Source organism: Peromyscus maniculatus, chromosome 4 (assembly GCF_049852395.1).
Source record: "Peromyscus maniculatus bairdii isolate BWxNUB_F1_BW_parent chromosome 4, HU_Pman_BW_mat_3.1, whole genome shotgun sequence".
In the NCBI taxonomy this organism is placed as follows: domain Eukaryota; kingdom Metazoa; phylum Chordata; class Mammalia; order Rodentia; family Cricetidae; genus Peromyscus; species Peromyscus maniculatus.
The window spans coordinates 81,491,263-81,507,604 of NC_134855.1; the positions used below are offsets into that span (position 1 = coordinate 81,491,263).

At 46.0% G+C, this 16,342-nt stretch overlaps 1 protein-coding gene across 7 annotated transcripts in view; it reads left to right on the top strand.

Moving 5' to 3' along the window:
* The window catches only part of Wt1 (WT1 transcription factor), a 47,098-nt gene that overhangs the window by 5,873 nt on the left and 24,883 nt on the right, over positions 1-16,342 (top strand). For 4 of the 7 annotated variants that reach the window (XM_076570219.1, XM_042275846.2, XM_042275848.2 and 1 more), the window contains exons 2-5: positions 429-551; positions 919-1,021; positions 10,579-10,656; positions 11,618-11,668. In XM_076570219.1, the coding sequence (XP_076426334.1) occupies positions 429-551; positions 919-1,021; positions 10,579-10,656; positions 11,618-11,668 (355 nt within the window). The remainder of the gene's footprint in view (positions 1-428; positions 552-918; positions 1,022-10,578; positions 10,657-11,617; positions 11,669-16,342) is intronic. The other 3 variants (XM_076570220.1, XM_042275847.2, XM_015994783.3) reach the window with 1 other exon arrangement.

Sequence of the window (16,342 nt, forward strand, 5' to 3'; positions counted from 1 at the left end):
AATTAATGGAAGTTGGTGCACGGGCCCCTGATTTACAGCCCCGAGTCAAAGCGGGGTCAGCGGAGGAAACTCAGTCCCCTGGGCCGAGCCGCCCTTGCGCGAGAGCCACGGTGTTGTTTGTTTTTAAGAAGGACAACTTCTCCGCCAGGCCAGGCGGGCGACGGTTTTTACACCTAACTTGCTGGAGCTATTCAGCAATGGAAGAACTGGGGAGCAGAAGGGAGCTTGGGATTTTAGTTGGGAGAAGGGGTGGGATGAGGTCACGTCACCGAGCTTGGTCCCTGCTCCAAGCCTCAAGTCCTAGAGGCCGGAGGGGCAGGGAACCCCTTACTGCTGATGCGAATTCCGGCATCAGGTCCAATGTCGCGCCCTCCCTCGCCTGTTCAGGAGCCTAACTGACTCTGTGCTTCTTTCTGGCGGTTCCTCAGGATACAGCACGGTCACTTTCGACGGGGCGCCCAGCTACGGTCACACGCCATCGCACCATGCGACGCAGTTTCCCAACCACTCCTTCAAACACGAGGACCCCATGAGCCAGCAGGGCTCTCTGGGTAAGTGGATGGGAAAGATGCGGGTCTTTACCCGCGGCTGCCTCCATCTCTTTCCCGTTTCCTACCTGGATTTCCAAGCCTTAGCAAAGTGGGGAAGGAAGCAGAGGCCATCTAAAGGGATCCTAGAAATAATAGCTGGCTTTACTCTATTTGAAAGATCGAAGCTCCTTCTGCTCCAAGTAAGTTACGGAAAAGTGCCACTCAGACCAGGCAACCAAGGTCCCCGAGTTGAGAGCGGCCTCGCTGTCACGCGGCTGGCGCCAGGCCCCGCTGTCCGAAGCTCAGCACGCTCTCCCCCGCCCAAGAACCCCGGCGTGTGCCCCACGCTCTTCAGTCCCACTCACTGCTGCCCTTGGCTCTCTGGCAGGCGAGCAGCAGTATTCGGTGCCGCCCCCGGTGTACGGCTGTCACACCCCTTCGGACAGCTGCACAGGCAGCCAGGCCCTGCTGCTGAGGACGCCCTACAGCAGGTAAGAAGGTGCGGAGCACCACCACTGTGTCCTGGTGACCCTGGAGGTGCAGGGGAGAGGGCCGCCGGGGAACGCCAGATTCTGGCCATCGCGGCCAGCAGGAGGGTCTTGGAGGCCAAGAAAGTCTGTACCCGGCCCAGACACTCAAATTAAAGCAGGTGCCTGCCTTGGATATCAATTTGCTTTGCATATAAATGGAGGCCGTTAGGTTTGGAGATTAAAAAAAAAAAAAGAAGCTGCGGGCTTCACGGGTTATTTCTTGTATTTGATATTTCGAAACAAGAGTTTTTCTGTGTATCCCTGGTTGTCCTAATACTTGCTCTGTAGACCAGGGTGGCTTCGAACTTTGGGGTCCGCCTCTCTCTCTCTCTTTTCTCCCCCCCCCCCCACCCCGAGTGCTGAGATTAAACGAGTTGTGCCACCATGCCGGGTCACGATTTATTTCCTAATGGTCTTTGCTGGAAGTTCAACTTCCCCAGGACCCAAAAACTAAGGACCAAGTCCACTCCCACTCCATCCTTTTGTTTAAAGCCTTCCGCCAACTGGCCACAGGGGCCAAACTACTTAAATTGCGTCTGGAGTGGGCCACATCCTTCCTCTCCCCCTTACCCTCCAGCGTTTTGACCTGTGGCAGTGTTCTGTGGACGTGGTTTGTGGCAGCCTTGTGTGTGCTCTGGGGCGAGACCCTTTTACTCTAGAGGGTTGATCAGGGAGACATCTGCACACAAGCGCGCACCCTTCTTGCTCCCGGAGAAGGAAGGTCAGATTTTTTTTCCTCACCGAAGCTCTGCTCCCTCCCCCTTCTCTAGTCTCTGGTTCCACTCTCCACCCTTTCTCCCCCAAATTTATTCTTCAACTTTGGGTGAACTTGGCCGGCATCCCGCCTCTCAGATAGGGTTGCTTAGTAACTGCGATGCACACACACCGGTCCGCTGGAAGGTGGCCGCGCTGCCGGTCTTGGCTGCAGAGGATTGGGTGCGCATTACCTCACCGCTCCCTCCTCCCCCCGGGTACTAGGGGATCCTGACACCGACTGCCCCAAACCCATCCCCATCCTCCCGCCCCTCGGCTCCGGGAGGCTGACGTCAAGGGAAGGAGGCAGTGAGGTAATGAAGGAAGGAAAAGCTTCTGTCTTGGGAGATTGGGTGGGGGAATGGCCGCGCCTGGGGACCTCCAGTCCCTCAGGTGGAGGAGGGGCACGTCCTTGCTCTGGAGTCCAGAGCTTGCGGTGCAGCGGTGCATCCTAGGGTCTCAGGTGCATTTACGAAATTGACTCTGGGGCTGGTCTGACTGTCCCATCCGGGTATCGAGGCACAATGCCTGGGCTCTTCTCTTTTTGCCCTCTGGAGGGCTCAGACTTTGGAAACTTTTCTGTTTGGTGTGAAGAAAAACAAACAAACAAAAAACAACCTTCACATCTAACCAGATCTTGGATTCCGCATCGCTTTTCTTCAAATGGGAGGCAGAGATATGTATGCCCAAGGTGCGGAGAGGGGACACAAGCCTTTTCTCCCTCCCTGGCTAGAGAGTACTCAAGATTTGCATGCACTCCCTGATGGAAGCCTCTTCCCTTAGGGGGTGGTGGTGGTAACAAGCTACAGACATCCTTCCTGTCTACTGCTAAGAGTGTCATTGCTGTTATTATAGTAGCTATAAGGGAGGTCCCTGGAACAGTTCCCGGAGTGAAGACCTTGGTCCCCTCAGTCAGGAAAAAGGGCTTGGTGTAGGTGTAGGAGTGGACGTTGTTGGGATGGGGCTTGTACCTTCTTGGGGCCTAGGGGCTGGCAAGATGTAGCTCGTGAGTGTGTGTGTGTGTGTGTGTGTGTGTGTGTGTGTGTGTGTGTGTGTGTGTTACTTACAGACACATCCTTCATTCCTCTTTCTGCCAAAGCCTGGCCCATGCTGAGGAACTCTAGGAAGGGCGTCCATCAGAAAGTGATCACAATCTACAATTTAGTGTCATTTTTCCCAAACGGAGTTTGGATTTTTCTTTCGGATTTTTACTTGGGGAGGATCTGAGATGGATTCTGACCTGGGGATGAATCTGTGGTTACCATCCAGAAGGGAAAGTCATTCTGGTGGTTACAGTTTTGTCGCTGGGGCCTCTTGCATGCCAAGCATCTGCTCTACCATGGAACTATATTACCTTACCCCAAGATCATATTTTATTATAAAACATATTTTCTAGCCCAGCTTCTGACTGGCCATTGTTGAAAGTAATTTTGTCAGATTCACCCTGCATAAATATTTGTTTGTCCCTTTATTCTTTCTATGACATTCTACAACATTTTTTGATCTTGTTTTTTTTTTTTTTTTGCACTGATCTCATAAAAACACCATTTTCTCCCACTACAGAAATTTCCTTAGTAGAAACATAGCAAAAACAGTTGGACCCTTGTAGGAAAAAAGCCTGCTCCCTTGAAGCATTCACGTGGGCCTCTGGTGCTCTTTCCACCCTCAGTTCGCATCGTCGAGAACCCCTTTTCCAAAATCACGTAACCGTCCCACAGGAGCGATGAGTAGGCAAATATACTGAAGCTGCAAACTTCTCTTCTATTTCTGAAATCATGTGGAGGGTGTTCAAACACTTGTGTGAATGTAACGGTTAAGATGCACAGAAAATGGGAGCAAACTTTAAACGACTAAATGGCTTCAGTTCTGAATTTTAGGTGGTTAGTGATTGGCTACTTACTGGTCCTCGGCTTGGTACCTTTTTCCTTCTAAAGCTGGGAACAACTGGGAAAGAAAGGCTTGCTTGTCCTTTGTCTGCCTTGTTGCCTTTGGTACCCTGAGGCAGACCGCTCTGCCTCCTCTTCTCCTGCTCCCCCCCCCCCACCGCACCCATCTCTCCCCAGATAAACTGTTGTCTCCCCAGGCTTGGGATCTTGTTTCCTTCTGTTGTTAGAGATACAAGAAATGGTACACCTGTGGCATTAAATAAGCCGAGGACTACTGTGAGCCTGTTTTGCGGAACGTCTCAAAATGTCAGCTCTTTTGTCCCCTACACCATTCCCTCTCTCCAGTAGCATGCTCAGCCCACCCACTAATCTTACTACCTATGAAGGAGACACTGTAATTTCCACCTTACTGATAAGAAGCTGAGAAACCTGAGACATCTTGATGAAGATCACACAGTAAGTGAGAGTCCAAAGCCTATTTATACTCGGAAAGTGAGTGATTCTGGACCACTTGCTTGGATTATGGCCCTTTCTATGGCAGGATCTTTTATTGATAAACAGTAAGCACAAATACTTGCTTGCATAGACCTTGTTATGTGTCAGGTGCCATTGTAAAGCACCTCGTGGGTGCTGACTTCTTTAATCCACACCACTGGTTTGGGAGGTGGGCACTAGGTTATCACCTCCGTTTTACAAAGGAAGACACTAAGACCCTGGGAGGTGATTTTTTTCCCCAGTGGGACATAGTAAGAAATATAATTTGGATTTGAATTCAGACAGTGAGGATGCAATCTTTTCTTCCTCTCCCTCTCACATGGCTAAGTGACACTGTCTAAAGATGTTATGTGTCATCATTCTTGCTGGAGGATGGACTTGATCTCTCACAGTAGTGGAAGTCCATTTTACTCAAAGCCACCATAGAAAGTGTTACGGGCAGTGTTTGCCCCGGTGGGTATTGTCAAAAGCAGCATTCTCCAGACTCCGTCAGCTTCATCCTTACCGTTGGGCATATTGCACCAGGATGAAACTCAGAACAGCAGAAGCCTCCTAAAGACTTCTAGAGCATAAACCTCTCTTTTCACCTGTCTGCTTTAGGAGGCTTGCTTCTGGGCCCTCCTGGTGTGTGCTTGCCCAGAAGCAAGGTCTCAGGGAAGAGTGGACTGCATGATCTCCCAGAGTGAGGAGTAGCCAAGTCCAGCCTCATGCAGTAGACCCCATTGCAGTTTCTAGCCAGACAAGGCAGCTAGCTGGTCACTGTCTCCAAGCCTTGCTGTTAGGCTCTTCTGCTGGCTGACTGCCTCAGAGCTGCTGCTCCCTGCTGTCCATGGGGTGAGCCTCACAGCTACTGTGAACAGTGCTGGGCACTGTGTACGGAACACATTCCTATTTGTACTGATTTGGTTCATATTCTAGTTTTTTTTTTAACCCATCCTTTTGCTTTTCTATTAGCTTTATACGTCCCTCTTTTTTAAAATTGTGTTTGTTTTCTGTCTACGGTGTTTTGTCTGCATGTATGTCTCTGTACCATATACATTCAGTGACCAAAGGAGAGTGTTTGATCCCCTGGGACTAGAATTATAGGTGGTTGTGAGCCTCCATGTGGGTGCTGGGACTTGAATTCTGGTCTTCTGGAAGGAGCAGCCAGTGTTCTTAACTGCTGAGCCATCTCTCCAGCCCATAGCTTTACTTGGATTTCTTTCTCCGTGCTGTGGGCTTAAATGAGAAGATTTCCTTGGGTTCTCTGTTTGCTCTTTAGCAGATAGCACTACTCCAATTCTAAAAAGCTTATGCTTCAGATATTTTAATGGACTATTGATGGTTCCCGAATACTGATGTGGTCAGTAGACCCGTTAATTTCACAGACGATCAACCACCTTAGCAGTCATTGAGTTTCTGAGGAATTTTGGAAACTGTAGGTCAAAGGGATATCCATGACTTGCCACGTAGACTTGGCCTCAATTAAGTCATAAATCAGGCGACAGCTGTACTCAAAATAAAATTACCATTAATTTTGCCTGTCTTCACTTGTGAAACCATGTACATTGTACAGTATATTTTTATATTTGTGTCCCACAGAAGCTAAAATGGAAGGACTGAAGTGGTTTCCAGCGTGGTGGGCCATGTTATCAAAGCCACAGGCTTGAATTGAACCCCGTCTCCAGGGAGGGGGAAAAAATCTAGTTCCAAATATTCCTGTAACTTGTGTGCTGACCAAGTGTTTATTATTAGAAATTGAATCCCTAGTGGGTTTTCCTTTGGTTAGCCGGTGAGCTTGAGAGCAAATTCAATACCAAGAGAGCGACTATGAAATAATTATTCACTGTAGCCTGCTGGGCAGAAAGTTCAGGGCAGTCAGCCTCCACGGCGCCACAGTGGAGGAAGGGTCGCAGGAAAAAAGGCTCCGTGGAAGTCTGCATGTAGTCTCCCCGTGTGCACCTTGCTTAGGAGGTAGAGGCAAGGCCACAGAGACTTCTCCTTTGGTACAAGGGCTGGGCCATCATGGCAGAAGCCCTTACCTCAAAGTCTTACCACTGACTTTAGTGGTAAAATCCTTTTCAACAATTGTCTGTCTTTTAATCCTATGGGGAAGCTTCACCTGTGCTGAGATTCTCTTTTCCCAGCCACAGCCACAGTGGTTGAAGAACTGTGATCTCAAACAGACCAGTCAGAGGATTCTGACAGGATCCTTTCATCCGTCTTCTGTCAAATACAGTAAACACACTTACAGATGGAAACGTGCTCGAGTACTGTATTTGAAGGTGGGGGAGTTCTGGTCTAGATAATAGCGGAGGTTTTTTTTTCCTTCCTTTCTTTTGTGTAGAGGTCAAGAACACAGTAATTCTGCAATCCAGGCCAAAACAAACTATACGATCTACTACTGATTTCCTTTTAAGTTCCCCTTTTTGCTAGGACTGACTTCCTTTCATTTTACTCCAGCTCGCATTAATCCCAGCTATACAAGTTGCTTTCCTTTCTCCCTTGCCTCTGACTTCAAACATTTTTTTTTCAACATAGGAAACAAGTGACTTAAAAAATCTACTTAAAATATATAAAGGATATCATGACATTGGGAATATATTTTGGCAGTCTGTAGCTTCAGGTCCACTTCCGACCAGGCAGAGCTTAATGGTTGGAGCTGAAATGTCTACGTGACCACTGGGGCTGCCTTGAGCCAAACCACATGTTTATCTTATTCCTTCTGGGGATGCGGTGGTGGATACTGACCATGGCCATTTAATAAGTAAATGCTCCATTTGCCAGAGGTCAATATTCCCTGAATGGTGCTGCCTCTTTCCCCAGGCTTCCATGGTGAGAGCTGGGTGTTAGCCGATTGCCTAAAGAGATCGGCATCGTCGTGACTATGGTGTGTCTCAGTATTTTTTTGACTCAAGTTGACACTCTGCCCTCTGCAGCAGTGGGTCACTGTCATTGCTTCCACGGGCTTTAGAGGAAGCTGTGCCATGCAGCCAGTCCACTGAGCCAGCAGAAGGCAGGGTATGGTTAAGGAAACCTACGAGTAGCTTGGAGATTTTCTGCAACCCCTTCTCCTCTATTCCATCTCCCCAGCCTCCCTCTTCTGAAGCTTTATGGCTGAGCTATCAGAACAACTGGAGCACAGAGTGTTGGGAGGTCAGTCACCTGGCAGGGGGGATGCACTATCTCCTCAGTGAGTAGAAGAGTCTGCAACAGGCATCTTGCATCCCCGCAGCTTCCATGAGTTGCTGGTCCTGATGTTCCTTTGGATAAACACCTCCTTTGGTCTTTCACCTCCAGATTCTTTGCTGTACTGTTATATAAATGATAGTATAGGTTCAATTGTTGGATCATGCCCAGGAGCCTCTAAAGGAGCATGGAAGAGGGTCATCAGACATCTTAGCAATAATATCCCTCTGAGTGCCAATCCTTGTCTCACAAATGGGGATGATAGCTTCATGAAGTTGTTGTGAGCGATGCCGAGAACGCACAAATGTGGGAGATAAAATTTGACAGCTTAGAAAACTGTATATTCTCCATACTATCTTCGGAGCGCCAGTATGAACATCAATCTCTTTGAGCCTTACAATATCCCTATAAAGTGAGATTAAGATTAATTTTCTCATTTGACAGATATGAAGTCTAAGGTACAGAAAGCTGTACGGTAATTTCCTTAGATTTTTCTCACAGACTCAAAACATAATCCCTTTGATTCCTAAGGGTCTTTATGCAGAAAGGTTACAAAGAGAAGATACATTTTTTAAAATTAGTGGTGTTATTTAAAATTTTTGCTATGATTATTATTGCAAGAGCATGAACTAGGCTCAGATGCCAAATGCTTCCAAAGGAGCAGAACATGCCAAGTGCCACTCAAAGGTACCACTGTCTAGTAGAAACTTAGTATAAGCCATGGATGTATTTGAAATGTGCTAGTAACCACATTAAAATAAGAAGGAAAAAAAAAGAGGCTTGTTATATAAAACATTGTACTTGACCTGGTATAGCCCAACTTTATCTCAATGAGGCTCTATGTCTGATGTTCACTAGCCACACATGGCTAGTGGCTGCCATATTGGACAATGCAGTACAGAGTTTTTTTTTTTTTTAATTAAATATCCCATAGGAAGACATACATGTGTATGTTCTGCATTTGAGAAACTTCTTCTGGGGACCAAAGAAATGCGTTTAAAGTTATTTGTCTTTGATATCTTTTTGTATTGAGATAATTAGGAATCAACAGGATTGTGCATTGAGTCTTAGAAAATCTCTAAATATGAATTTAGAGATTTGGGATTCATTCATCCAACCTTAGGCATCAACTTCTGTCACTCACCTTATTTCTCAACTGTCTTGAAAATGACCATAGCCAGGCATGGTGGCGGACGTCTTTAATCCCAGCACTTGAGAGCCAGAGGCAGGTGGATCTCTGTGAGTTTGAGGCCAGCCTGGTCTACAAAGTGAATTCCAGGACAATCAAGACTGTTACATAGAGAAACCTTTTCTCAAAAAACCAATAATAATAATAAAAGAAAATGATAATGATAATATTCTGAGTCCTATGTAAGGGTTAAGTCATTCCAGAGAGACCCCACATCCCAACAGGGCCAAGGAAAATTGTCAACTGCAGTTGAGTGATTTTCGTTGGTGAATAATTTTTTAAAAATCAGTGACAAAAATATAGAGCTACCTGGGGAATACAATGCCCCTTGGCTGAGATTAATGGCAAGATTAATAAATGGATTGCTTGATGAGAAGGCACAGGAGAACAAAAACCAGCAGAGAGATTGTGGAGGAGGCCGCTTATTAATGAACTGTCAGCCCAAAGAAAGTTCAAGAAATTCTGCTGTGGTAAATGCAGCAGGCTGGCACTTCTAATAAAAGTTGGGGTCTTTCAGGAATTAATTACATCAGCCTTACAGAAAGAATTCGTGGAATTGCGAACGCAGTGGCACAGACCAGCACGGGCTGCCGCTGCAAAGGAGGAAGCTCCAGAAGAAACTAATCTTTTTTGCCCCTTCCCATTGATATGTAGGATATTGTGTTAGCATAATAGGCAGTCAGACACAGGCATGAGTGATGGCGTCCAGATACACACTGACTAATGAAGCTTCACATACTTGGAGTTTGAAGTCACCCTACCCTTCATATGCAAAACTCTCCTCCTGGAAGCCGACTTCCTCCTCAGCCCGGGTGCTGGCCTTCAGGAGTTCTAAATAATTTGCAGTGAGATTATAGGAGAGTCCGATGGATGCTACCATTATTTATGGAGCAAGGTTGAGAGTGAGCGAGTGAGCACACGGCAGTGCCCCGTGATTCAGAGTGGTGGGGTTTCTGTCACCCTCCACACGTTCTCAGTTCAGTTGGCCCAGAAAACCCTTTCTGAATTAAAAACTCCTATGGCCTCCGTCTGATAAAGCAGCAGAAAAGGATGTTGGGACAGGACAGGAGACTGTCCGGGATTTGTGATCTGGTAACACGCATTAGGCATTGAGTGCTTATCTCTGTTCGTTCTGCATCGAAGGTAGGGTGAAAATTTCCTTCTGCAATACGTTTAGACTGAAGGTTTCCAGGCAAACCATTAAATTCTTGGGCTTCAGATTTCATAATTAACCCTTTCGATTCCACCCTAAATGTCTTCCTGATAGGGCTTTGTAGATTCTTTGTGTTAGTAATGAGATACACAATGGAGAGAGAATGACTCTTGGTTGGTTTACCTGGAGGTATATTTTGCCCTGTGAGGTCTTAATGTAAATCATAGGCTATTTAAAATGTTTTTTTTTTTTCTCCTTAAAACTTCACTTGACTTTCACTAGGATTATAAAACACACGCAGAATAATTCCTTAGCTGTGTGCTGAGATCACTGCCCTGTTTCTTTTGCTCATCACATCCTTGGGTGTTAGCCAATTCATCACCCATCACCCTGACCTTTCGGACCCTCATAATCCACATGATACTTATCCTTTTGATTAAACAAACGTAATGGCCTTTTCACGAATAATTAATCCGCTGTCACTTTACTCTCAGCTTCAGGCTTTTAACTTTAATGTTGAGCATCCAGCCTGTGTTACCTTTCAAAGCCGTACTCCCTCAAGCCTCTTCCCTCCAAGGTTGAATATCGCTTTAGAAACTCCCAAATTCACGGTGCTAAGGCTTTTTTTCTCTAAACAACTGAATTACTCTCATCCTTTCTGCTGTGTGTGTGTGTGCGTGTGCGTGTGTGTGTGTGTGTGTAAGTGCAGAGATCAGTGAGATGAAATGAAAACCATTTTAGACTCACATATTCATCATTTTAGAAAATGTGGAGGCGTATGCTGTAAGGTGAACACTTGACTGTGTTTAAAGAAATAGTTCTGTCTAGTGTAAGTGTATGTGGCCATGTTTCTAACTATGGATGTTTTCCACAGTGACAATTTATACCAAATGACCTCCCAGCTTGAATGCATGACCTGGAATCAGATGAACCTAGGAGCCACCTTAAAGGGGTAAGGAGCTTATAGCTGTCTAAATCATTTCCAGGGCATTTATAGCGTATAAAGGGAGCACAGGCGTGGGCCGAGAAAAGGGGGTGTGGCTCACAGTGGCACTCAGAGACTTGCCTCCCTCTCCAGTTGGAGGGGTGTGTTCAACGCTGAATTTTCAAAACTGGAAATGGGATGTTTTTGTCTGGAGCAAGGGAACAAGGGATCTTGGGAACCTTAGTGTGTCCCTTCTTTGTTGAATGTTTTAGAATTCTTCAAAGACACTGTGCCCATGAAACTTCGCTGAATGTTTATGTTTTGCTGGCGCTATCACTGATGTTAAGCACTGTATTATCTTATCAAGAAATGCTTTGCATGTACGAAGTCTATGAACTGCACTGGTGTGTGTTGATTTGAACAATCCGAAGTTAGATGTCCCACTCCTGGGACACCGACAGGCTTTGCTCACACAGGATGTACAGGCACTGCAGGGACGTGTTGCGGCCACACATGTACAAAGCTTCCCTTTGCTCCTAAAGCGAAAGCAAGGAGGGCGAGGGCAGGTCGGGCTGGGTTTCAACAGTAGAAGGACTCACGTGCAATTTCTAACGAGTCTGAGGAGGTGACAGTGCGGTGTGCCTGAGGTACCAGGTGCTCTTCTAGCCTGCTGCACGTTGGCCTCCTAACAGGCTTCTGGACTCCAGGCACTATTAACTGTGTTACAGATGAATTAATGAATCCTAGAGAGCCAAATCACTTCCCAGGGTCCCATCTGGGTAGCGGGGGAACTTATATTCCATGCCCAGATCTGATTCCGTCTAGCCTTTCTGGGGTGTCTTGGACCCCACTGGTGGTACTGAGAACATATTTCAGCACTCTTGACAAGACCCTTAGCCTCGAAGTTTCTCATCGGATTCTGGGAGCCAGGGGCTTGCCAGACCATGCATCCTCCATTCCCCATTCCCTACCTCTTCTTCTCTTCTAGAATGGCTGCTGGGAGCTCCAGCTCCGTGAAATGGACAGAGGGGCAGAGCAAGTGAGTGGACAATGGCTTTGTTGACTGACATCCGGGGCAATGCAGGAGTCAGAGCTAATGTGGGGGAGTCAGGGTAGTTGCTGGGGATAGGGAAGACCTGTCCCCGCCTCAGCCCCCCTCCTGGTTTATTGTAGGCTTATCACAGGGTGCATGGCATTGGTGATATTTTTCTCATCGACATCCGTGCAAAACAATTAAAAAATCCACGCAGCAGGAACCCTGCTCACTTCCTTGTCTCACAGAGCACTCTATTTGTGGCATCAAATGTGTTCCTTGTAGGTCGTCGGTCAGGTCTTTCTTTCAGCCTTAGTTTATTTAACCTTGCTATTCTCCACAGCTTTACATTTTCCAGGGAGAACTGACTTTTGACTCTGATTCTGTGGGCAGGTTTTGCAAAGACATTCATTCCCCACTCATTCTATTCGTAAACTTCTGTAATTCCCCAGCCCTATAGCCCACAATCTGGGACATTTCTGGAATTCTTTCTTTTGATTTTGTTTTCTCTGCTTAAACATCAGGACTGGCCTTCATCTTCTTTCGTTGGTTCTGTCCTTACTGGATCTCCTTCAGTCACAGAGTCATCACTTTTTGAGACAAAAAAGTCCCTGTCCTTTGATTTTTCTGCTTTTTAATCCAAGTTTCTACTCCCTCTCCATGGATCTGAAAAAACAAAACAAAAGCCTCTACAGCTTTGAAATGTTTCTTTCTCCATTTCCATTACCTTCTCTTTTCTGGGTCCCACCCTTCACCATTCAGAATTTAGTAATTCTTGCCAGATGAAATGCCAGAGTGTGATTGTAAAGTAAGCGGTATGTTTTAATTATAAAATATTCATGTCAGGCGGTGGTGGCGCACGCCTTTAATCCCAGCACTCGGGAGGCAGAGGCAGGTGGATCTGTGAGTTTGAGGCCAGCCTGGGCTACAGAGCAAGTTCCAGGACAGCCAGGGCTACATACACAGAGAAATTCTGTCTCTAAAAATTAAAAAAAAAAAAAAAACAAAGCAAAACAAAACAAAGGTTCTTCATGTCAAAATACAGGTTTCGTGGTTTTTTTGATTCAAAAAGTTATGAAAAAGGAACCTTGGTGTGCATTTGATTCTGAGTCTTTCGACAATTGAGATAGTTTTGGTATTTGTTTTATTTAGGCACTAAGCAACTTTGGCTAGCCTGGAACTCACTATGTAGACCAGGCTGGCTAGGAACTTACAGCGATCTACCTGATTTGGCTCCCAAGTATGTCACCATGCCTGGCCTACTTTGGATATTGTCAGGGTCTTCTCTGTGTAAAGTGTATCACTTGGCAATGGTTGGGAAGTGTGTCATCAGGATGAAGCTAAGTATGAAAAAAAAAAAGAGAAGTTTTTTCACTGATTCATTACTTTCATCTTGGAAAAAAGAGTTCTGATGTAAAAATGGGTTTCTTGAATACTGACTTTACTCAGAGCACTATGCGAAGAGAATTGGTTTTTCCTCAATGATGAGAAACACTGACAATTGGACTCATAATTTCAAGAAAAAAGTAACTGTTCACATATCACATAAAATGTCAGTTTTTAATTAAAATCTCATGTACCTCAAACTGGATCCTTCTGCAGCTTGTTCTTGTTTTCCACCCTGGAAGAAATTTCACTTGTCAGTCCATCCATCTATCCATCCATCCATCCATCCATCCATCCATCCATCCATCCATCCATCCATCCATCCATCCATCCATCTATCCATCTATCTATCTATCTATCTATGTATCTATCTATCTATCTATCTATCTATCTATCTATGTATCTATCTATCTATCTATCTATCTATCTATCTATCTATCTATCTATCTATCTACCTATCTATCTACCTATCTACCTATCATCGATCAAGATTTCTTTTATTGACCTCAAATTAAAGGTAGCACACACCTTTAATCCCAGTACTCAGGAGTCAGAGGCAGGCAGATCCCTGTGAGTTTGCTAGCCTGGTCTACAAAGTGGGTTCCAGGACAGCCAGGTCTATGTAGAGAGATTCTGTCTCATCACTCCCCACCGAAATATTTGATTGAATGTGTGTTTTGCCGGCATCTACCTCTATGCACAACATGCTTGCAGTGCCCACACTGGCCAGAAGAGGGCATTAGATCTCCTGGAACTGGTGTTACAGGTGGTTGTGAGCTGCCACATGGGTGGTGGGAATGGACTCTGTGCCCTCTGGCAGAGCAGGTAGTGCTCTTAACTGCTGAGCCGTCTCTGCAACTCCTCTGCCTATTTTTTAATCCCCTCGTGTCCCTTGGGCGCCTTCTTCTATCATTCTCCACATTATTGCCTTGTGGTAGGTTCTCCACCGTCCGGGAATGCTACCCTTTTTGATTGGCTGGCCGGCCAGCAAGCGCTCACTTCTGCCTGTCTCTGGCCCCCAATGCTGGGGTTATAAGCACATGCTGCCATGCCTAGGTTTTTGTGCCGAGTTACGGGGATTTGAACTCGGGTCTTTATGCTTGCAGAGCAAGTACTCTTACCTACGGTGTCATCTCCTGAGGCAAGAAATTAATTTTTTAAGTGGGTTCCTAGGACAAGACACATCTGGGGAGTCCTTGCTGAGCATAAGTTCTCCATGTTGAAAACTTCTCTTTCTGACATCTTGTTCTGTCTACTTTGTGTTTGTTTGAAAACATTTTCTTTGTGTATTCGTAACGGCTGCTGACTTCCTAAGGCTGCTGACAAACCTCAGCTACCCTGCTGGCCTCTGTTTTGTCTCTTCTGAAGAAAATAGCCTGCAAAATGGAGAAACACATCAACCTTGACTGTGGTCCAAGTTATTAGAACAAGGAGGAAGTTACTCTCTGGGGACTGGGTAGGGGGAGTGGGAAATCCAACACAATAGAAACTCAAAAGGAGTGCTGAGCAAAATCAATGTCCCTTTGCTAGTCCAAGAAGTTCACAGACTGTTGGGAGCACACAGTGTTTGACCTGTGGATGCTGGAAAGGAAAAACCCAGAAGTCTCCCAAGGAGTGATGTATGGGGAAACAAAGCTGTGTGTTTTGGTGGGGCCAAGGCTGTCAAAGCTGGAGAAAATCCCCACTAGACATGGTCTCATCCCTGAGAACCTCTGCCAAAAGAGATAGCTGAGGCTTTGGCTGGGAGCTCCAGCATAGCCCCGCACCTTCCCTCGGCGCCTGCGCATATAATACCTGTCCCAGCGATTGACTTCTTGAAAGCAGACAACCCGCTCTTAAGTAGCTCCTGGCACTTCAAATGCCAAAGCAAAGGTGGGGAGCCATGATCCCAGGAACACCAGCAGCTTCATGAACAGATCATTCCCGAGCTTGCTCTTTCACCCCTGCCCAAATAACCCCCCTTCCAAATAACTCCTTCTGTGCTGCGGCAGCCAGCAGCCGTCCCCTCCCTGGCTCCTGTATTGCTGGGACCGAACTCCTATCTCATGCATGCTAAGGAAGTTCTCTGCCACTGAGTCGCACAGCTCCAACCCCACTTCTTTGTTTTTGCCTTGCTTGGGACCTGGCCAAAGTTGGATAGATCTACTCTCTGAAGAATGGGTTTCTGGACTCGGAGACTGGAGACAGAGATTCAAGATTGAGTGTATGTCCTCGTCCCTCTGCCTACAGAAGGACAGGAGGACTTGGTCTGCTTTCTCGTTCTTACCCGCCACCCCACTTTCCGCCCTGCTTCTCTTTGAGCATTTGCCTTTGGTGCAATTAATTTTTAAGTTCTTTAAGTAGTTGTGAAAACCAGAGCATTCAGAAAAGACCATAATATGGGAAGGCAACACCCTCTCTCCCCAAATCCAGTAGCCCAAAGGCCTATTATTACTATTGTGTTGAACACTCCTTTATACTTTCTATGCACACATTTACCCCTGTGCCATTTTCCTTCTTAAGAAATAGTTGAGTCCAGCTATTGAGTCTAGTAAATGCATATTGACAAGCCATCCCAAAACTGGAGTTTAAAACCGCATGAGGGTGTTGATTATTGGAAAATATTCCCTTCAAATTATCTCTAATTTAAACATATTTTGGGGGCACCGTAGGCTGCTTGCATACCATGTTTCTTGCTGTTCAGTTTTAAGGTGAGAATTATATTTATCTCATAAACATGAGGGGAAATGACAGATTTTTTTTAGATGGGGTAAGAAAGGAAGGATGGGAAAGGAAAGTGGTACCAAGGGACCAAGTTGGAAATGAGGATCACGGCGGTTTCCACACTTGGGGATGAAGTGAGGTTAGTCAGTACTCTGATGGGTGGAGTGGGGAGAATGAACCGTGTGTTATAGGAAGAGAGGTTCACCAGATGAGGGAAGGATATGTCACGACCAAGGCATATTTCAGATCTGGTTCCTCCTGGCCTTTCTGAGACTCCCCCCCCCCCCACCATTTATCCTTCTCACTGTCATCTGCCCAAGACAAGATAAAAATCTCCAGCTAGGAAAATAAAATACCGATTGGAGAATGTACACTATTAAAAAGTCGTCCAAATGGTTCTCAGAAATGAGGGGCTACTGCATATTTTAGTAGGTGTTTTTCTACTGAAAAAAAAAAAAAACACATTTACTTGCCTTAGCTTTCTTCCCAATTCTTCACTTTTGAAACAAAGCCACAGATAGAGTGCTCCATAAAGCAAAGATGCTTTCTTTATCAAAAATGAAATCACTTTCCCCCCTTGATTAGGAAACA